Genomic DNA, 21,333 nt, shown 5'->3' with positions numbered 1-21,333 from the left:
TACAGATACTTGCATATTAACTGACTTAATGATAGCATGATTGCCAAAGAAACAACTTCTATAAATAAACTGATACATAAAGAATTAAAATGATTCTTCCTACACACTTACGTAAAGTACGTTCTTCCAGAACTTGGTTAATTCCTAAATTAAAGACCCATTTCCTTATCTTTACGAAGAAGTCTACCTTGAATTTCACAATCAGGGGGAGAATATGGTGTGTATATTTCTCAAGAGTCTATATGGTTTAAATTGGCTTCAAGACAGTGGAATCAAAAATTAACTCAAGCCTTGACAGCTACTGGTTATTCACGATTACTCCATGTTTTCTAAAAGGTAAGATGAGAAAATTGTTGTAATGTCGATATATGTAGATGACCTGTTGATTGCTGGTAATGATGAACGAATGATTTCAGAGTTGAAAATGACATTGCATAAGAATTTTAAGATAAAAGGATGTGGGTGACTTGAAGTATTTTTTTGGGGCATTAAAGTGGCGAGATCCAAAAAGTATAAACTGGAATGGAAAGATCGAAACCTTTCAATACACCTATGGAAGAAGATTCGAAGCTGACCGTAGTAGAACACAATCAAGTAACCAGTAAAGGAAAAGCTGATGAATGCAGAATCCTGTAAGAGGTTAATAGGAAAACTCTTGTACTTGACACAGACGAGGCCAGATATTGCATTGAGAGTGGTTCCATCTATAAAGAAAAATCCAACACTTGTTTGATATCGATGCAACAAGTTATTTGCAGGTTATGGCATATTGTGATTCAGATTGGGGCTGAATTTGGTACTCCATATGTTGCTATCATTTTCGGTATTTACAAATAAGAAAGACGACATTAAACTAACAGTCTTTTTCCTCGTCCCCAGAAATATAACTTCTAACATTTGACTTCCTAATTTCTAAACCCTTGGATAAAGCCGGTTCTTAAACACAGCATCAACAATTGTGCTTTGTAGTAGGGTACAATTTGGTAGCTTCTCCCATGACTAGTAAATCAATGATTGGTTTTAATATCAAGTTCTTTAATTTCCTTATGAGAGAAATGTCACTATAGGTTTAGCTTCATAACTTGTCATATTGGAAGTTACAGTTTTTATAGTAAAAAAATCATCAAGTTGTGATCTTTGTTGATACTTTGACCATATGCAAGCACATTTATTTGTAAAAGCAAATAGACGAGCAAACATTTGATTTCTTCGTTTGGAATTGAGACCAACCTCAAAATGAAGTACTATTCATGTGGATAAGAGTTTTTTTTCTAATTAATTCTCAGTCCCGAAGCACATGGTGGTTCTGAGGGAAAAAAGAGATTTTACAATTAATCAATGTAATGGAAGCAAAAGGGGAAAAAACACAGGCATTAAATACTAATTAATCATATATTATGTTGAAGCAAAGATGTCACTATTGGTTTATCAAGTCGGGGCCAATATTCAATGTCATACAAAAAATTATAAGACAAAACAAGACACACAGAAAAATGCTGTCTAAAATTTACATAACATAATTATTAATATAATTAAAAAAATATCATAAATGTAATCTCAATTGGAACTTCATACGGCCATATAGTCATCCCCTTTCAACCTTTCGACCTTTATCCTCTTGTGGCCTCCATAAAAGTAACAACTAAACCGAGTGAAATTGTCAGCTGTATCGCAGCGTAGGCTTAGGCTACAATCAATCTCAGAAAACATGCAGTATTATCATCCCTAATATCAAATCAAACATAAACAAGCTTGGCTGAGTTCCTACTACTTGATTTTATTACAAATCAAGCTTTTAAAAGGTGAAAAATTAATGTTGGGACTCAAATGCTACTTTTTCAAGTTTCAATGTAGGTTTTGCTTAATAAAGTGAAAAAAGGTTTTTTTGTAAGTATGTTTTGTAAGAAAAAAAAATTGAAAGAAAAATTAATTTTCTTGACTTCTATTATTAAGTAGTGTTGAAAAATTAAAAAGAGAAAATAGAACTTTTGAAAAATGCATAATTCTAAACTAATATAAATCACTCTATCATTTTCTTTCCTCTTATTATTTCAATTTAGAAAGACCAATTTTTGTGTATTAAAATGAAAAATGATCATATTTTCTATTGTCTTTCCTCTGATTTTGCTTCCCTACCAAGCATATTTAATTTATTTTCTTTTCACTTTTCCACTCACTCATATCCTTTAATTCAACCAATCACACTCTTAAGCTTTGCTAGGTAGAGTGAAAAGAAAATTGGAGGGATTAAAAACTAGAATGATGGTAAACATAAATACTCTTTTTCATATTTTTTTTCTTCTATTGCTTGGTAGAATCCAAAATGAAAGAAAAAAAAATAAAACAATTGAAAAATATATAATTTTAAACTAATATACAAATCTCTCATTTTTATCATTCCAATCTGGAAAAATTAATTTTATTTCCACTTTTCCCCAACCAAGTGTCCAAGCACACCCCTAGAGAAATGATAAGAGAAAAATAAATCCCATATAAAGAACACCATAATTGTCGTAAAATGTACCTTAATTACAAGCAAACCATATTTGAATATTAGCCAACTTTATATATTACACAAAAGATCAACACCAAATTACAAAATGTCAATAATAAGAAAACTGAATTTCTAACACAAAGTATTCCCATCTTGTTTGCTAACAGAAAATGCACTGGTGAAAGAAATGACACTTAAACACCACCGGGTTTGCTAACACCACCGGGTTTGCTGCTGCTCCCACCTAAACACGACCGGGTTTGCTGCTGCTCCCACCAAAACACAACCAACCACCCTGCTTCATAGATATATATTTTTAAATCCCTATCAAGTCCTATGTAAGCTGAAACTAAATCTGCAATTCGGCTCACATTTTTTTCCAACTATTTGATATCCATCCGATCAACAAGCGTAGGCAGTGCTTGCGGGTAACAAATCTGACTGCATTCTATAGTGCTGCCATTAGGACCCTTTACTCCTAATTAAAGAATGAATGTAATAATTTAAATTTTTTTACCATTGCTATTAAGACTGGCTACCTAATATGCTCTACATCAACCGACCTCTTACAACCAATACACATGAGCACCAAGCAAAAAGCAGGAATAACTGAAATAAACTGATGAGCTTGATGGCAATTGAAATAGCAAGTCACCACCTTGAGCATCATCAGAGAATATTTTTTCATTAATCACCTGAAAAGGATATTTGCCTCAATACATCCCCTTAAACACAGGATTTGTGCGGCAAATGCTTGCTCCGTGTTCCTCATATTCTGCTTTTGTATGAGATGCCTGCACATTGAAGAGGTCAGGAAACTTTCAGCCAAAAGCCAAGTTTTAGCATATGAGATTAAGATTGATGCGCAAGGCAACAGTAATGGGAAGCGCATCAGAAAATTGACATATCAACCAAAGCAAGAACATTAGCTGACAATAGAAGCCAAACTCGATGCCATTCAGCAGCCAGTATAGAAACAAAAGTGAAAGATAAGCTTAGAAAGAGAGATACATACCGCATAAAATTCAGGTGTTGATGCAAGTACAGAACCTCCAAACCACACTGCAAATCCTTGGATAGGATGACTGACTACATTAACTTCCACAGGTTGTGCCTGGATGGTGAAGCCCCAAAAGGAGGTTAGCACTGAGCTTTTCTTAAATGTTAATGGGATGAAAAATAAATTAAGGCCCAAAAGTGCTTACTTTTACTTCCCCACCATACCGAGCATCAGAAGCAAGAACTCGGGCATCTACAATCTTTTTCAGATCCCGCTGCAACCTTCTGTGGAAGTCTTTGAACATGGTTGATCCACCAGATAACACTATATTCTGAAAGAGTTAAATAGTGACAAAAGAAGTGTAAAAAGATCTTATATTAAAATAAAGAAAACATGTGCAGATTTCCTTTTTCTCTTCTCAATTCATTCATTAATCTATGAACTTAACTTTTGGTCATTATCAAGAAAGTAAACAGCAATCGACACAGCCAAGTACCAATGTCTTGCAACTAGGCTAAGGGTTTTTTATTTTTTTGGTCTTAAAAAATAGGAATCAACTAGCTACACTTTCAATATATAGATTTATACCAAACCAAGTTAGAGAAAGGAAATTATAATCAACTCACGAGTACTGGAGATTGATGCAAGAGATTAAATAAAAAAAACCTAAATTTCCAAGAACGACATCCGTGAAAAAACTGAAAGCTGAGCTAAGAACCAATCAAGATGCAAAGTGCATGACTACCAATTTAATCCTTAATCATGTATCTAAACCTTCAAATATAATATTTTCTTCTTGTTCATTTAGATTTATCTTGTCTAAGAATGAAAATTTTGCAATATTCTTATCTTTTTCTTTTGAGCCTATGCATATTTCACCTTATACAAAGCCCTTCTTGTGTCAATTGGAGCTGACTGAATGCACTTATCTATTACAGCCGGCAAAGGAGTTGTAAAATTACTGTTATGGATCTCGGGATTAAACAAAACCTGTCAAACCAACCATTAGATAAAAATCAGTAACAAGCAACATTCCAGAAGCAATTTGTAAGCAGCCAAGTTAGGGTAGTGTTTCTTTTCTTGGAAAACAAAGTCAATCATCACATACCTAGCTGTATCACCAAAGTAGGAAATTGCCAAAGCATGCCATTAAGAAATGTAAATAGCACAGGGCAATCAAGATTTTCCTTTTGTACAAAATGTATATATAAATCCTAAACTAACACCCCTAAAAGTAATCTTATGAGATTGACATATACGCTAATATTAGGGAATTCTGCCAGTAATCTTAAATTTTAGAAATAAGCTTAAAAGGAAAAATAGGACAAACCTCTGGGCCCAAAAATCGTTCATAACCAATATCACAGGAGTATGGTGTCCCTGTTTTCGGTCTAATACCTCTCCATTGTTTGATGTACTTTGAAGGTTCTTTATCATGCTTGTTGAACTCCTGCAATACATGCAAAACATGGTTATGACCAAATTGTTAAAAGAATGCAGAACCTCTGAACATCATTAGTCATGTTGGGTAAGAATCATGAGGCAAACAATAGAGTCAAGGTATTTCCAAAATCACAATCCAATGAAAGCAAAATAACCTTGACAATATCAGAACAAGTATAGCAATATCTCTCCTTCACTTTCCGAGCTACTTCAAATGAGTCCTCGGGTGGAACTTTCTCTCCCCTTTCCTGCAAATAACAGAGTGAAAAGGCAAGAATTCATGATTACAGAACACATTATTTTACAGTCTCTATATCCACAAATCTAGGATAAACACACAAACACACATAATAACAACTATTAGAAGATTCAATACTAAAGCCCAGTGTTTCCGAGCCTTTACAAACAAATACCACAAGAACAACGATAATACAAAGGAAAAGTTCCAGAAGTGCCAAAAGGAAAAGGTAAATAGAAACAGGAAGACACTTTAGTTTAGTTTGCCACCAGAGAGCAGTTCCTGTTCTCAAATTCAGATTAGCATCGCTTTAAAAGGCAAACAATTCAAAACAATAAACTGCATATATGTAAAATGAAATTGTGTTTCCTCAGAGAAGCCACCACATAGCCGAAATAACAATTGGAAGGATGCAAAATGTTCACAAACTGGAACAGAATGTTTGAAAGCACAGCATATAAAGGGAAGTGCATAAGCATATAAAACCCAATGTTGTCAAGGGCATACTCTAGGTGCTAGAATCCTTATATTGCCTCATGTGAGAGGCAAAAAAAGAGTGAGAAGCACTCGCTTAAGTGAAATAAGGCGATATTTTGTACAAAAAGAAACTTTTTGTGGAATATGCATGATTTCCTTCTGCTCTCACGAATGTTGAATACTCAAATATTGAGAAGTAGAGAGTTCAATATCGTCCCCTTTCTTACTAGTAAACAAAGATAGAAAGCTCCAAATTCAATCAGGCAAGCATTTTGTATGCATATCACCTTATAAAAAAAACGCAGTTAAGAGCACCAGAAGTGTGCCTGATCAAATGCGCCTCGCCTGAAAGGGTTGAGGTGCTTTTGTTGCATGCCTAGGTGCAAAACTTGAGAACACCGATAAATCCAACCATAGTGTTACAAAAAAGAATGCAGTTAAGAGCACCAGAAATGTGCCTGATCAAATGTGCCTCGCCTGAAAGGGTTGAGGTGCTTTTGTTGCCTAGCGCTAAGGCACATAGCATAGGTGTGCCTAGGTGAAGAACTTGAGAACACCAATAAATCCAACCATGGACAAGGCTGAGTAATGCCAAGGAGTGCATGTTTTTTCTCATCAAGACATGATAATAACCTTAAGTACTTGACAATTGAATAAATAGCAATCAATGATTTCAGATCACAAGTCATAGGAAAAAAACAAAAATACCCGCATCAGTTGTTGTATAAAGAGAGTAACATCTTTTCCTGCTATTGGTATTGATTTAATGCTGCTCCCAATAACATAACCATCTGCAACAGGAACAATATGCGTAGCCCCATCTCCAACATCCACTACCACCCCTGTCATCTCACACTACAGAAAACTGTAGGTCAAACTAAATGAAAATGATCAATATATAAGGATGATGACGGTTAGCAAGAAAAACAACACCCAAAATGGTCTGAAGCTAAATAGAAGCTAGAGCGGTTCTTTAAACACTACAAGCATGAAGTATTCAACATAACCCACAGCTTACACCCACAAGATTAGCAACAGCTATATGCCTCCATCATAGTTCTCTCTAATAATTAAATAAATAAACAAATAAACAAATTTAGTCGTATGGAAACATAATAAGGCAGGCACCAGAGATTAACAGTTATCGCAATCGCTACATGTTTACTGCAATTGCAGATGTCTCGGATGCGATCGTGGTCGTGAATTTTCCTCAAATTTGCACAGTTTCTTATAAAACATAATAATTATAGTTCTAAGCATACAATTTTATTTTTAATGAAGAATTTAAGACAATAGATTAAGCAAAAATTTCAGCCTTTCTTAAGGATCAGTGATATAATCTATATGACAATTCTTTCTCAATCACTAAATGGATTTAAATCAATTGCTAGTAGTCTGATGAATACCTAACCATCCTAGAACCAACTTTCACACTCAAGATTCAACCTTAAAAGGTGTAGTTTATAAATATAAAAGATACTGAAAATCATGTACAATCAAGGACCCTAATTGATTCATCCAACTTACTAGTGAACAACTAACATGAAGATATATAATACCAGAAAACAGAACACTACAGGAAACCATTCACAAACCTTAGATGTCGTGTACCCAGCAGCTAAAGCAAGGACAGAATTCACAGCAATATAAAGCCCTGGAACATTAAACGTCTCAAACATGATTTCACCCATATATTCTCGATTCTCAGGAGCAGTAAGTGGACTCTCAGTCAGCAAGAAGTAATGATCCTCGGGATCACACCGTAAATAATTAAAAATACATTGTTGCCAATATCGTTCCATAGCATCCCAATTATCCACTTGACCATGCTTAATGGGATGGGTAATGTTATAGTTATTACTTGATCGTGATCGCGTGAGTGCTTCATCTCCAATGAAGAAATCAAGATCTGCCATTACCCCAGCTGAATACTGAGCTAACCAATTAGATTTGGAAGAAGCTCTAGATTGATTTAGAAGAGATTCGTTAACTGCTACTACTGTTTGTTGAATAAAACACGGCTCTACATTACCCGCAAATCCCATCTTAGTATATCTGCAAACAAATTAAAAAAAGAGAACCAGTTGAATAATAACAAAAAATGACATAGTGAGCACGTAGTTTAGAGTAATATTCAGTTACAAAAACGAGAAGATAAACAGTACCCAGTGCCGTTGTCGATGACGACAGCGGGGCGAGAAGTGGGATCCATCGAGAAGAGAAACGGAAGGTAGGAAATCGGTTTTGGTTGTAGTGGCGGTGGCGGTGGCGGTGGATCTGCGAGCGAGACCCAAGAGAAAATTGAGGACAAAGGATCATGGTCATGAAGTGCGCTTGAAGAAGCGCAGATAAGGAGAAGCGAACTCCACTGTTGCCGAGGAGGATGGTATTGACTCGATATCAACAACAACAAACTTGGATCCCAACTGAAAGCAGTGACGTTTCAATGGTATCGAATAGCAGTGGTTGGCGATATCGAAAGATAATCCAATAACATTACCCATTGCAAACCTCCCTTCCCTTCCATAAAAATATTTCTCATCATTTTATCAACAAATTCCCTCTTTTCCTTTTTCTCTCTTCATCTATACTTTTCTTAGTAATCAAATGAAATCATAAAAAGACAAAGCAACAACCACTTTCCTTTCTTTATTTTCCTCTTAAGCTTTGGCTTAGTAAAATTTTTACTAGCGCTAGGTAATATTTTCACTTTCATTTTGATTTTATCCCGGGAGTTACGACTCAATTTGGACTCTTGAGATCAAACTTCTTTTCAAATTGCGAGGAAGGTTGTTACACGTAACGTTTTACCTATTAATATAAAAAAATTGGAAGAGATGCAAAAGTAACCAATATTAGAAACAAGTTCTAAGGGACAACTTGCTTCCCTTTTGTGTCATACCATTGGTAACAAGTGATTCTGCACCAATTTCCACTTCAATTTTCAGCATGTTACTTGAAAGAGTCCAGTTGAATCCATTTCTCAAGGCTTATCACTCAAGGCTATCGGAATGAGTCAATTTCTCACTCCCAAACATATCGGATTAACTAACCCGTCGGTATTAATTTTTAGAAAGCCAGCTTTTGGCTGTTGGCATAGCTCGGCTCACTAACTCTCCTATCTTTTTCCATGGTTGAAAAGGATGGCATTTCCCACAAAGTAAACGCAAATAGAGTTGACCCATTACCAGAGGGGAGGAATGCACATATGATAATCACTTTAAGAAATCAAGAAAAGTTTGTTTTCCACTATCTTCATTTACTTTCTCACATACTTAACTTGTAAGCAAAATTAGAGAGGCAAATTTGTTGAGTGTCAATCCTAGTGAAGATTGTTTAATTATATAATGCAATCAATCTAAATTATAATAGAATAAAAAAATTTGACTACAAAATCTTTATTCATTTTAATTGCTAAGCTTGAAAAAAGAAAATATTAGTATTTTTTTTTAAATATGAAAATCAATAACATAACTATTCAAAAATGATTTGAACTATGTCCAAAAAGTGCTAAACAATAAATTTTATGAATGAGTAATTATTTTAATGCAATATATATATTTTTTTTGTAAATATAAAAGTTTCAAAATAAGATTTATGATTCATCATAATTATATTTATAATTAATATTTTTTTAATGAAAATTAATTTTTATTATTTTTGAAATTGTATATTTTATAATTAAGCAAAATTTGCACTTTATTATTTATATTAGTTAGTTATTTTAATACTTAATATTATTTTTGAATGAATAATTATTTTATATGTCATTTAACTATCTCAACATGTAACGCTTAAGATAATATTTTTATCTTTTGATAAAATAAAGATAGAAATATTATAATATTAAACTATTAATAAATATTTAATAAATAAAATGTTTTAATATTTTTATTACTGCTTTAGTTACTCGAAATATATACCAGTTATTGATTAAAAAGTGGACAATTGGCATGCCAATACTCTCTCTCTCCCACCCTTTTGGGTCCTAACAAAGGGTGAAAAACGCGAACACAAAGACAACAAAAACAAGCGTCCCGGCCGGGTCTGAGCTAATTCAGGGAGCTGAGTGAAATGAAACTTCATTGTTGTCCCGCTAAAACTGCTTTAACAGCTATCAACAAAAATGGGTTCCCTTCAGCTCAGGTTCTCTTCTTATTATCTGCCTGGAATTTTATGATTTTCTTAATTGCTTTAAGTTTCTGTGTTGGGGTCAGCGGATTGATATAAAATTCGTTGGGATTTGAGTGGTGACTGATGTCTTAGTTTGCATTCACTTTGGCAAGAAAGCAAAGAGTTAAATAGTGAGAACTTTAAAGTCTAAACAATTTAGAAATGTTTTAATTTTCCTTCAGATTATGGTTTTCATGGACCTCTATTGGCAGGAGAACATGTTGCCTTCAACTTCTTGGAAGTAAATAATGTCATTGTCAATGTTGCTCTCTAGAATTGTTAAAATCTGTCATCTGTTAATTAGATTTAAAGAGAAATGTAGATATGTAGGTTTGGTAAATGTTAGAGGCAGCATATAAGAATTGAGGAATAAAGTGATATCTGGTTTTGCAATTTTATGGTGTTAGATTTAAGAATATGCTCTGTAGTTTGGCCTTTACATGTGGTGGCAACTTGGTATCATATCAATCATGGTTGAAGTAGTTAATAAGTTATTTCAATGCTTTATTTCACCATTTCTTTCTGATTCCCCTTTTGTCTCTCCCTTGAAAGTAAAATTCCTTGCTTGCTTTCTCCTTGCATTGTCCTTTTGCTGCTGCAGCCATTGGTGCTACCAAGCTATTGCTAGTAGCCATTTATGATACCTAAAGATCAATATGCACTTGTATGGCTTATTGATACTATTGTCCATCTTATTATTGTAGTTTTTTGGGATTCATACTAACAGTTGAGCAGTGTTTTCCCAACTCCAGGCACTCCCTAACACCAAACCAAGTGGTGAAGAGTTCATGTCAAAATTGCTTCGCAGAAGGTGGACATTGCTCAGTCCTGATACCAATATTCATCAAATTACAGTTTCTTCAAAACAAGGGCAAAAAGGAGGGGGATTGTTTAGCAATGTTTCTTTCTTAAAAAATAATCAGCCTCGTCTTGGCAACATGATGCTTTATGAAAATCAAGGCTTATCTTTCTATATTGTAAGGGATGATTTATTGCACCCCTTTGTCAATGGCAATAAAGCAAGAAAACTGGACGGACTGCTTCCTCTTGAAGATCATGGTGTGACTGATGTGGTAAGATTGTGCATCCATCACATTTAAGATGGCAAGTGGATTAGATTTACCTATCTTTTACATGAATATGCATTATCCATCTGGTTCCACATGTTAATTTTTCGCTTCATTCTCTTCTATGAACTCCCTTATATCTCTATCCAAATCTGGTAGGACAGATGGCAGGTCTGATATCATTCTTTATGTAAGACTTTATATGCATATGTGATGCTGACCAATGCTATTTAAGGGCTTACTAGACTAAGGATTAATTGTTACCATTTATTCACAATGTTTACATGGGTGGCTTGAATAGAAATAGGTTGTAATTTTGGAAAAGAAAAATTATGGAATAAACAGTTATGGTCAACATTTTGTTCTCAGGGCAGGAAATATCTTACACACATACAACCTCTAGAGTATAGACAGATATTGTTGCACTGTCTCCTAGATGCACCCGTCCTCCCTGCTTTCTGTCTTTTTCTTTAAGTGAATCGGTCGAGAGCCTTTTCAATCTTGCAAACACTGGAGACTAGATAATTTCATATTGAGAACTTTTCTAGGTTACATGTGGTGGTTGTCAAAGCGCGCATGCAGCAGCTGTTGGTAGGTATTTTCTTGTTTCAGTTACAAGTGTAAATTCCTCTTAAACTTTCTTTCCCAGAATTCTAACAAGCTTTGTTATATACCAGTCACATAAAGCCTTGCTTCATATTAGTCATTTGTGTGTTTTCCAGCTGTTTCTTGTGCAGAGAGAGGACTGAAGTCACACTTGCTTCTACGAGGAGAGCAGCCACAAATTCTGACTGGCTATAACTTGATTTCAACAATATACGGAAATGTAACATATGTTCCAAGATCTTTTTATGCCCACAGGGAAGAAATGCTACAGACACATGCTAGTATGGTTGCAGGCCATACAGGTGGCGTCGTATATTGCAATGATATTATTGATTCTTCTCTAGCATCCCAGACATTTGAGTGTTCAAAGTTTGTGCTAAGGGATGCTCCTAGAGGCACCGAGAACTACTCAAGGAAGGTTGCGATAGTCAATGAAGGTGCTAAAGATGCTGTTGCATTACTAGGTAAAAGAAAATTGTAGATTCTCTATTTGGATAAAATCTTGAATACTTTTCACAAATATAATCGTGTTCTTTGTTAACATCCAACATTTCCTGTCATCACTGTTAACATTAATGGGAGACAACATTAATGGCAAACAATACAAAGTGGTGCAAGTTTAGCACCCTAAAGTTGACTTTGAAAAAGTGGCATGGGATAATTTTTTTTTTGGTCCTTGAGATAATGGGTTATTTATTGTTTGGTCCTTAAACCTCAACTATAAATAGGCCTTCTCATTTCTCATTTCAAATCATCCCAACCAATCTTTCTCTCTTAGTTTTCTCTCTTCTCCCATTTGAGAATTCTCAAGGAATTCTATTTGTTTGTAATATTTTGAAGATAGTAAAGTTATCATCTGGTGTTAGTGCCCGAGGACGTAGGTATAATTTACCGAACCTCGTTAAAACTCTTGTGTTCTTTCTTGTCCTATTTTTCTTTCAATATTTGAGGGTATAATAGTAGTATTTAATTGTGCTCTTAAATTACTATAGAAGGGATATTCTGACTAAGGAAAGACTTGGTATTTAAGAGATTCATGTGATCCACCTCTCTTCCCTGGGAATTGAACTTTGTGTGATTTTTTAGTACAATAATTTACACGCTTCCTACCCTATTGGAACAACAAGTGGTATCAGAGCCGAAGGTTAATCGTAGTATGCTCTGTGGTTGCAGTTTGAACTGATCTTCCACATCAGAAAAGATTTCCTTAGGTATATTGAAAGATTATGGAGAAAACGGTCGGTGTAGGAGCTTCAACATCGTCCATGTGGACAAGACCGACAATTGCAAATGCAAGATTGGCCGTGGAGATCTTTGATGGCACGGGCCATTTTGGTATGTGGCAAAGTGAGGTTCTAGATGCCCTTTTTCAGCAGGGTCTAGACATTGCCATTGATGAAGAGAAACCAGATGATGTACAGGAGAAAGATTGGAAGGCGATCAATCGGTTGGCATGTGGCACAATTCGATCATGCCTTTCTCGAGAGCAGAGGTATGTTTTTTCAAAGGAGACTTCTGCAAATAAGTTGTGGGTGGCACTTGAAGAAAAATTTTTGAAGAAAAACAGTCAAAATAAGCTCCACTTGAAGAAAAGACTGTTTCGCTTCACATACGTCCCAAGTACCACAATGAATGATCACATCACCAAATTTAATCAGTTAGTCACTGATTTGCTGAATATGGATGAGACATTCAAAGATGAAGATTTGGCTTTGATGCTGTTGGGGTCACTTCCTGAGGAGTTTGAGTTCCTAGAAACTACTCTACTTCATGGCAGGAGTGATATATCTCTGAGCGAAGTCTGTGCAGCCTTATACAGTTATGAACAAAGAAAGGACAAACAGAAAAACTCAATCAGAGATACAGAAGCTTTAGTAGTTCGAGGTCGTTCATACACTCGGAAGAAAACTCAAAAGGGGAGATCAAAGTCAAAGTCCAGACTCGGGAAAGATGAATGTGCTTTTTGTCATGAGAAAGACCACTGGAAGAAAAATTGTCCAACGCTGAAAAATAAGGGAAAAGCTGCTGTAGATGCTTGTGTTGCTAAGCATGATACTAGTGACTCTGAACTATCACTGGTTGCATCATCATCGTCGTTCCATTCAGATGAGTGGATATTGGATTCGGGTTGTACCTATCATATGTCCCCTAACCGGGAGTGGTTCTCTGATTTAGTAGAACTAAATGGAGGAGTTGTTTATATGGGCAATGACAATGCCTGTAAAACTGTTGGGATAGGTTCAATCCAATTAAAGAATAAAGATGGATCAACCAGAGTTCTGACTGATGTTCGGTACGTGCCCAGTTTGAAGAAAAATCTCATCTCATTGGGAGCCTTGGAATCCAATGGTTCAGTTGTTACTATGAGAGATGGGGTTTTGAAAGTAACATCTGGCGCACTTGTGATATTGAAGGGCATCAAGAAAAATAACTTGTATTACTACCAAGGTAGTACAGTTATTGGAGCAGTCGCTGCAGCTTCCGGTAACAAAGACTTGGACTCAATGCAGTTGTGGCATATGAAGTTGGGACATGCCAGCGAAAAATCCTTGCAAATTCTGGCAAAGCAAGGATTGTTGAAAGGTACAAAGGCTTGCAAATTAAAATTTTGCGAGCATTGTGTTCTGGGAAAGCAAAAGAGAGTGAAATTCGGTACTACTATCCATAATACAAAAGGTATTTTGGAATATGTTCACTCAGATGTGTGGGGGCCTTCCAAGACACCTTCATTGGGAGGAAAACACTACTTTGTTACTTTTGTTGATGACTTTTCCAGAAGAGTTTGGGTGTATACCATGAGAACTAAGGATGAAGTGCTTAGAGTTTTTCTTAAATGGAAAACTATGATCGAAAACCAGACTGGCAAGAAAATCAAGCGGCTTAGGACGGACAATGGAGGGGAATATAAAAGTGATCCGTTCTTCGATGTGTGCCAAGAGTATGGTATTGTTCGACACTTCACAGTTAGGGATACACCACAGCAGAATGGATTGGCAGAGCGTATGAATCGAGCATTGCTGGAGAAAGTTCGATGTATGTTGTCCAATGCTGGATTGGGCAAGCAATTTTGGGCTGAGGCTGTGACATACGCTGGCCATCTTGTTAATCGTTTGCCATCATCTGCATTAGAAAGAAAAACTCCTATGGAGGTATGGTCTGGAAAACCGGCTACAGATTATGATTCCTTACATGTGTTTGGAACCACTGCATATTACCATGTGAAGGAGTCAAAGTTAGATCCGAGGGCAAAGAAAGCTCTCTTTATGGGAATCACTTCTGGAGTGAAGGGATTTCGTCTTTGGTGCTTAAGCACAAAGAAAATGATCTGTAGCAGAGATGTTACCTTTGATGAATCTGCCACATTGAAAAAGGTAGCAGATAAAGATATTCAGACGAGCAATACTCCACAGCAGGTGGAGTGTACTCCAAAACAGGTGGAGTTTGAGCAGATGGGGATTTGCCCAGTTAATAAGTCTAATTCTCCAGCCACAATGGAGGAATTAGAGGTTGAAGAGGTTCTGACCCAAGAACCACTAAGTACACCAGAACCAGTTGCAGTTGTAAGGCCACGGAGAGAAATTCGTAAACCTACTCGATTTACTGATATGGTGGCTTACGCCCTTCCCGTTGTTGATGATATTCCTATCACTTATCAAGAAGCAATGCAAAGCTTAGAAAGTGATAAATGGAAAAGCGCCATGGATGAAGAAATGCAGTCTCTCCGGAAGAACAATACTTGGGAGTTGGCGCAATTATCGAAAGGTAAAAGGGCAATCGGATGCAAGTGGGTATTCGCAAAGAAAGATGGATCTCCTAGCAAGAAGGATATTCGCTACAAGGCAAGATTGGTAGCTAAAGGCTACGCTCAGAAGGAGGGAATTGACTACAATGATGTATTTTCCCCTGTTGTGAAGCATTCCTCCATTAGAATTTTGTTGGCCTTGGTAGCACAGTTGAATTTGGAGCTAGCTCAACTTGATGTTAAGACGGCTTTCTTGCATGGTGAGTTAGAAGAGGAGATCTATATGACTCAGCCCGAAGGATACACAGATGCTGGTGGTAGAAATTGGGTTTGTAAGCTGAACAAATCGCTATATGGATTGAAGCAATCCCCGAGGCAGTGGTACAAGCGATTTGATAGCTTTATGAGAAGGCAGAAGTACACAAGAAGCAAATATGACAATTGTGTGTATTTGCAGAAGCTGCATGACGGATCTTTCATTTATCTACTCTTGTATGTTGATGATATGTTAATCGCTTCGAAGAGCCAAAAAGAGATAGATAAGCTGAAGGCTCAGTTGAATCAAGAGTTCAAGATGAAAGATCTAGGTGAGGCCAAGAAGATTCTCGGCATGGAGATAAGTAGAGATAGACAGAGAGGCAAGCTTTGTTTGAATCAGAAGCAATATCTGAAAAAAGTATTACAATGTTTTGGTGTAAATGAAAACACAAAACATGTAAGTACCCCACTTGCTTCTCATTTGAAACTTAGTGCTCAATTATCTCCGAAAACTGAAGAAGAAAGAGAATATATGACAAAAGTCCCATATGCTAATGCAGTTGGGAGTTTGATGTATGCGATGGTGTGTACGCGGCCTGACATTTCACAAGTTGTTGAAGTTGTGAGCAGGTATATGCATGATCCTGGAAAAGGACATTGGCAAGCTGTGAAATGGATTCTACGGTATCTTCGAAAAACCGTAGATGTTGGTTTAATTTTTGAACAGGATGAAGCACTTGGTCAGTTTGTAGTTGGATATGTTGATTCCGACTTTGCTGGTGATTTAGATAAACGTCGTTCAACTACGGGGTATCTGTTTACTCTTGCGAAAGCCCTAGTGAGTTGGAAGTCTACCTTACAGTCTACAGTAGCTGTGTCTACTATAGAGGCAGAATATATGGCAGTTACAGAAGCTGTTAAGGAGGCTATTTGGCTTAATGGATTGTTGAAAGACTTAGGAGTTGTTCAAAGTCACATAAGTTTATATTGTGACAGTCAGAGCGCTATTCATTTAGCGAAAAATCAAGTCTATCATTCAAGAACCAAACATATCGACGTAAGCTATCACTTTGTGCGGGAAGTCTTTGAAAAAGGAAAAATTCTACTTCAGAAGATTCCAACAGCAAATAATCCCGCAGATATGATGACCAAGGTGGTAACAACAATCAAGTTTAATCATTGTTTGAACTTGATTAACATCCTGAGAATTTGAGCACCTTCAGGTGTATGGCGCTCGAGAGTGCATTTGTAGGCACTACAAAAGATAGCTTTATCGAATTTGGGGAGTTGAAGGAAGTGTGTGAAGATGTGATTATCCTAATCAAATCTTCAAGGTGGAGATTGTTAACATTAATGGGAGACAACATTAATGGCAAACAATACAAAGTGGTGCAAGTTTAGCACCCTAAAGTTGACTTTGAAAAAGTGGCATGGGATAATTTTTTTTTTGGTCCTTGAGATAATGGGCTATTTATTGTTTGGTCCTTAAACCTCAACTATAAATAGGCCTTCTCATTTCTCATTTCAAATCATCCCAACCAATCTTTCTCTCTTAGTTTTCTCTCTTCTCCCATTTGAGAATTCTCAAGGAATTCTATTTGTTTGTAATATTTTGAAGATAGTAAAGTTATCATCTGGTGTTAGTGCCCGAGGACGTAGGTATAATTTACCGAACCTCGTTAAAACTCTTGTGTTCTTTCTTGTCCTATTTTTCTTTCAATATTTGAGGGTATAATAGTAGTATTTAATTGTGCTATTAAATTACTATAGAAGGGATATTCTGACTAAAGAAAGACTTGGTATTTAAGAGATCCATGTGATCCACCTCTCTTTTCTGGGAATTGAACTTTGTGTGATTTTTTAGTACAATAATTTACACGCTTCCGACCCTATTGGAACAACAATCACAATGACAGGTTCCAAGAAAACCTTATGATATAATTCTTGCGTTAACAATAAATTGCTTGCTTTGTATGCATAAATAATTTATGTAGATTATTCAGCTCGAAAGTGATGTGCAGGTGAAAATAATTGCCTTTATTATTCTAGACTTTGATCTGGTTGATAATGGTAACTCATGACAAATGGCCAGGGCCATCCACTAGAGAATACTTCAACTGCCTCGGTCTCACGGCTTTCTCATCATGGCTTCTGTGAAAGAGCATAGTCTTTAAAAACCTTAGGGTTTTGTCTACAATCTGTCCCCATTTCTTTCTTTATTGATATTCTAGAGTTTGTAAATTCTTAATCCCTCTATATGCCACTAATTTATCAATTTCAGGTTTTAAGTTGTTATTCTTTGATTTCTAGGGAGCTTCAATTAATTGGTTTCTTTCATATAGGTATGTTTCGGCTGGTTGACCACTTATCTCAGGACCATTTACTTGGAAAAAAAGGGGCTTTCAATTTTGTTGTGGATTCTGGTACTGGAACAACTGCTGTTGGTTTAGGCCTTGCTGCCATGTATCTAGGGTGTGTACTGTTTTTATCATATATCTTTCTGGTTAAGTCTAATATTCTCAAATAATTACATAATTTTCTTATGAATGAATTTCTTAAATTGAAGTGCATTTCACTAAATACTCATTGATACTGTTGGACTTGCAATTTCCCAGGCTTCCATGGAAGATTACAGCAGTAATGTTGGCTGACACAATGGACACTTACAGACAACAAGAGAGACGATTAATTGCTGAATTCAAGAGGCAATTTCGTTTTCTTCTTGATTGTCACAAACTAAATGGAGCTAATGATGGAATTGTGCACTGGGTAGACCGTTGCCATCCAAGAAAGTAAAGTACTGCTACTTTTGTTTTCTTTTTCATTGCTTACAGTTTAACTTCTGCATAAGCTAATTCCCAACCTCTTTGATGCACGAGGGGCATCACCTATGATGGACACAATCTTTACTGAGAATATTTATTTATATAATATAAGAAATGAGACCTTTAAATATATGGCAGAGAAAGGTAAGCGTGCTTGATGTGTTCCCAAAGAAATCTAAGATTGAGAAGGATATTGACCAACCAAAAGTAGACTTGAACTAGGCTTTCTTATGAAGTATAATGTGTCAACATGAGAGAATTGCAGGTTTTCATTTACTCCATTCTTTATGATTTAAATTTCAATGATGGAATTTATTGTTTTGATTTACATTTGAGGGTGTAGTTATAAGTTTTCTTCTGAATCATTTCACTTGGGTGAATGAAGGGAGAAGCAATGAAAACCGAGATCTTTACACGCATCTTTAAGAGGCAATGAATTAAAATTAAACCTACAAATTGCAATGTTCAGTCAAATTAGCACCAGTGACTGAGGTAATGCTGGAGCATCTGTGAAACTAATTAATGCTATAAGAACTCATGAAGTTAATAAAAGAAATGTCAAACGATAAACGATAACCATCTGTATCATAGTTTTAATTCTCGAAAATAGCTTCTTATTCTCAGACTAAATCAATTTAGATTTCGTTTTTGCTCTTTGTAATAGATTTGGCAATGTTTTGGAAGGAGAAATAGAAGCTTGCCAACAAGTTGCACAGCAAACTGGTATTCCATTGGATCCTGTATATACTTTAGCAGCTTGGGAAATGGCCACAAGAATTACCCGTGCACATGAAGATGATTCCAATGTGGTGATACTTCACACTGGTGGGACACTGGGCATGTTCGGATTAGCACAGAGGTACAAATCATACTTTGGTATGCTGAACTATGCAATAAAGAGTTGATTTTGTGTTCTAATTCGTAAGAGCTTCATGTTAATCTTGGCGGGGAGGTAGAATACGAGAAACAGGGTAAGAGAGAAACGAACAGGGTCCTACTATTTGGTGTTCATACTGACATAAAGAGTTAATTTTTGTAAATCTTTCTGCGAAATTTGGTATTCAAACTGGAGTCATATCTGTGTGTACGTTTAATGTGTACTGTGTAGTTTCAGAACACTGACAGAAAATGAGGTGAATACCATTAACTCGGCACATGATGATCTTAAATTTTGGGTTTGAATGGCAGTACTTCAATGTTGTGGAATCCTCAAACTTGTAGGGTTTATTTTTCATTTCATTTCATTTCTTTCACACTCTCTAATTGAAGCAGGAACCCGCCTTCCATACTCATCTCATGCCTGCTGCTTTCACTAGTCATGGTTTAGTTTTCAGTGCTGGTTATCCAATTATAGTGACGACTCTTAATTTTGATTTATTTAATCATTAGGGACTCTCGAGCGCACTAATTTGTAGTCAAATGACATTCAATAAGCTTAGATTCCTATTTAAGTATTTATAACCTACCTATTCAGACTATTTTATAAGGAAAAGAAATGGACTTAGCTTTTCATTGACATTGGCTGTATTGCAGTCATACCTTAGGAATCTAAGTTAAGTGGCTAATGGAGCCCATGTGTTTAATTTTCAGATAGGAAAAGACATAAAGCTGCATTACCATAAAGCTAACGTCCTACCTGCAAAATACCAGTCATAAATGTATACATATATGTGCATATAACACTGGAATAGATCGTTGATCCAAAGCCGAACTCTCTTGTCACGTTTATACAATATTACATTCCCTAATAATAATCAACATGCTCTATCAATGTTAGTCCAATTTAATGAGAGGAGTTCTATTTTCTCAACTAAAGCTTGATTTTGCAAATAATAACTTGGAAGGTATTGAACTCACAAAAGGATGGGTTTTTTTTTTCTATTTGCTAAAAAGTTAAAACAAATGCACTTTTAAAATTGCTCTAAAAGAATCCAACCAAGTCTTTGAGATATATATATATATGATCTGCTTATAAAAACTGTTATAACAATTAACTTCTATAAAATACATTGGAGGAAGCATGTGGAGTTGTTAAAATTGAGGAGGTTCATGTGATAAATGGTGTAGAGTCATTAAGAATAGTAATCTTAAGAATGTTGAAATCGTATTTAAGTAGTGTGTAGATGATGTGTCTTTTATTCTTCTTTTAGAAGATGGGATTAGATGAAGGTGGTGTTATGAGTGAGTCTTTCATCTCATAATTATTTTTTCGGTAGAATTCAATTTAGACTCATCTTAGAATATAGATCAAATTTGATCTCCTTCGAGATTAGTGAGCTTAGCTAAAGGCAAATCAAAGAGAAGCAGGTAAGGGTATTAGCCCCCCAAAGTAGAAAAATTGTATTTTTGTCTCCTCATAAATGATGAAATTATAAGTTAATATACAATAAAATTATATTTTACTCCGCAAAAATAAAAAATTCTATGTAACCCTTTAAAAATGATGAAATCATAAAGTAATATATGACAAAATCATATTTTACCTCTCAAAAGTTCATAATTCAATTTCGGCCCATTGAAAAGAAATTTAGATTGTCGCCTGAGCTTGGAAGTTAGAAACACTAATGAAATTGGATCTAATGTGATAGTTGTCATTGGTGATATTCTTTCTTTAATAGCATGGGGTATAACAATTCACCCCTATTTAAAGAGAAGTTTATAAAGTGAACTCCTTGGAAACTATAATGTTAGGCAATGGGATACCGGAAACTCTTGTTGCTTGAAATACCCTTGATCATATAGGTTGTTGATAATATTGCCTCTGATCATAGCCATACTAATAATAATCGTCTTGATCATATAGGTGGCTTTCATATTTATAATGGTTGCTTTCGTATTCATATTGGTTGTAATATTAGTTTTGATAATACTAGTCACCTATTGGTTGTAAAATTCGTTTTCTTAACTTGTTCTTTAGAGATGTTTTGGGCCGTTTAAGCAATAAATTATTATTCATTTCTTGCAGAAAACGCCAACTATTATAAAAATTAAGTTATATCAAATATTTGAA

At 35.6% G+C, this 21,333-nt stretch overlaps 2 protein-coding genes across 4 annotated transcripts; one reads left to right on the top strand and one right to left on the bottom strand.

Moving 5' to 3' along the window:
* Positions 1–2,471: 2,471 nt before the first annotated feature.
* LOC107928697 (actin-related protein 3) lies at positions 2,472–8,510 on the bottom strand. Of its 3 annotated transcripts, XR_005906296.1 has the most exons (11): positions 7,818–8,439; positions 7,248–7,707; positions 6,361–6,507; positions 5,093–5,185; positions 4,825–4,944; positions 4,374–4,484; positions 3,700–3,825; positions 3,510–3,608; positions 3,190–3,288; positions 2,866–2,972; positions 2,472–2,789 (listed from the first exon to the last, which is right to left on the bottom strand). XR_005906296.1 is itself a non-coding variant. In XM_041083050.1 (10 exons), the coding sequence occupies exons 1-9, from the start codon at positions 7,862–7,864 to the stop codon at positions 3,208–3,210; spliced, it is 1,284 nt and encodes a 427-aa protein (XP_040938984.1). In that variant the 5' UTR covers positions 7,865–8,510; the 3' UTR covers positions 2,472–2,789; positions 3,190–3,207. The 3 variants fall into 3 exon arrangements, 2 of the variants coding, with proteins under 2 accessions (XP_040938984.1, XP_040938983.1); XM_041083050.1 differs by lacking the exon at positions 2,866–2,972 and having other exon boundaries at positions 7,818–8,510; XM_041083049.1 differs by having other exon boundaries at positions 2,472–2,972.
* A 1,088-nt stretch (positions 8,511–9,598) lies between these two features.
* On the top strand, positions 9,599–19,513 carry LOC107928660 (D-cysteine desulfhydrase 2, mitochondrial). The gene is made up of 7 exons (XM_016859916.2): positions 9,599–9,798; positions 10,578–10,898; positions 11,441–11,483; positions 11,615–11,962; positions 17,841–17,970; positions 18,114–18,290; positions 18,988–19,513. Exons 1-7 carry the CDS (start codon positions 9,727–9,729, stop codon positions 19,226–19,228), a joined length of 1,332 nt encoding a protein of 443 aa, XP_016715405.2. The 5' UTR covers positions 9,599–9,726; the 3' UTR covers positions 19,229–19,513.
* The last annotated feature ends 1,820 nt before the right edge of the window (positions 19,514–21,333 follow it).

The sequence above is a fragment of the Gossypium hirsutum genome, chromosome A12 (assembly GCF_007990345.1).
Source record: "Gossypium hirsutum isolate 1008001.06 chromosome A12, Gossypium_hirsutum_v2.1, whole genome shotgun sequence".
Classification (NCBI taxonomy): Eukaryota; Viridiplantae; Streptophyta; class Magnoliopsida; order Malvales; family Malvaceae; genus Gossypium; species Gossypium hirsutum.
Note: the sequence above shows the minus strand (reverse complement) of the source record. Positions and strands in the feature narration are given on the sequence as shown.

Bases quoted from the DNA above. Each gene is read 5' to 3' on its own strand.
- LOC107928697 (XM_041083050.1), bottom strand. From the start codon at position 7,864: ATGGATCCCACTTCTCGCCCCGCTGTCGTCATCGACAACGGCACTGG. The intron at 4,945-5,092 runs GTTATTTTGCTT...CATGTATTGCAG, and splicing joins CTTGTTCTGATATTGTCAAG to GAGTTCAACAAGCATGATAA. The intron at 3,826-4,373 runs GTGAAATATGCA...TAACTCTTTCAG, and splicing joins CAAGAAGGGCTTTGTATAAG to AATATAGTGTTATCTGGTGG.
- LOC107928660 (XM_016859916.2), top strand. From the start codon at position 9,727: ATGAAACTTCATTGTTGTCCCGCTAAAACTGCTTTAACAGCTATCAAC. The intron at 11,484-11,614 runs GTAGGTATTTTC...TGTGTTTTCCAG, and splicing joins CGCGCATGCAGCAGCTGTTG to CTGTTTCTTGTGCAGAGAGA. The intron at 18,291-18,987 runs GTAAAGTACTGC...TCTTTGTAATAG, and splicing joins GACCGTTGCCATCCAAGAAA to ATTTGGCAATGTTTTGGAAG.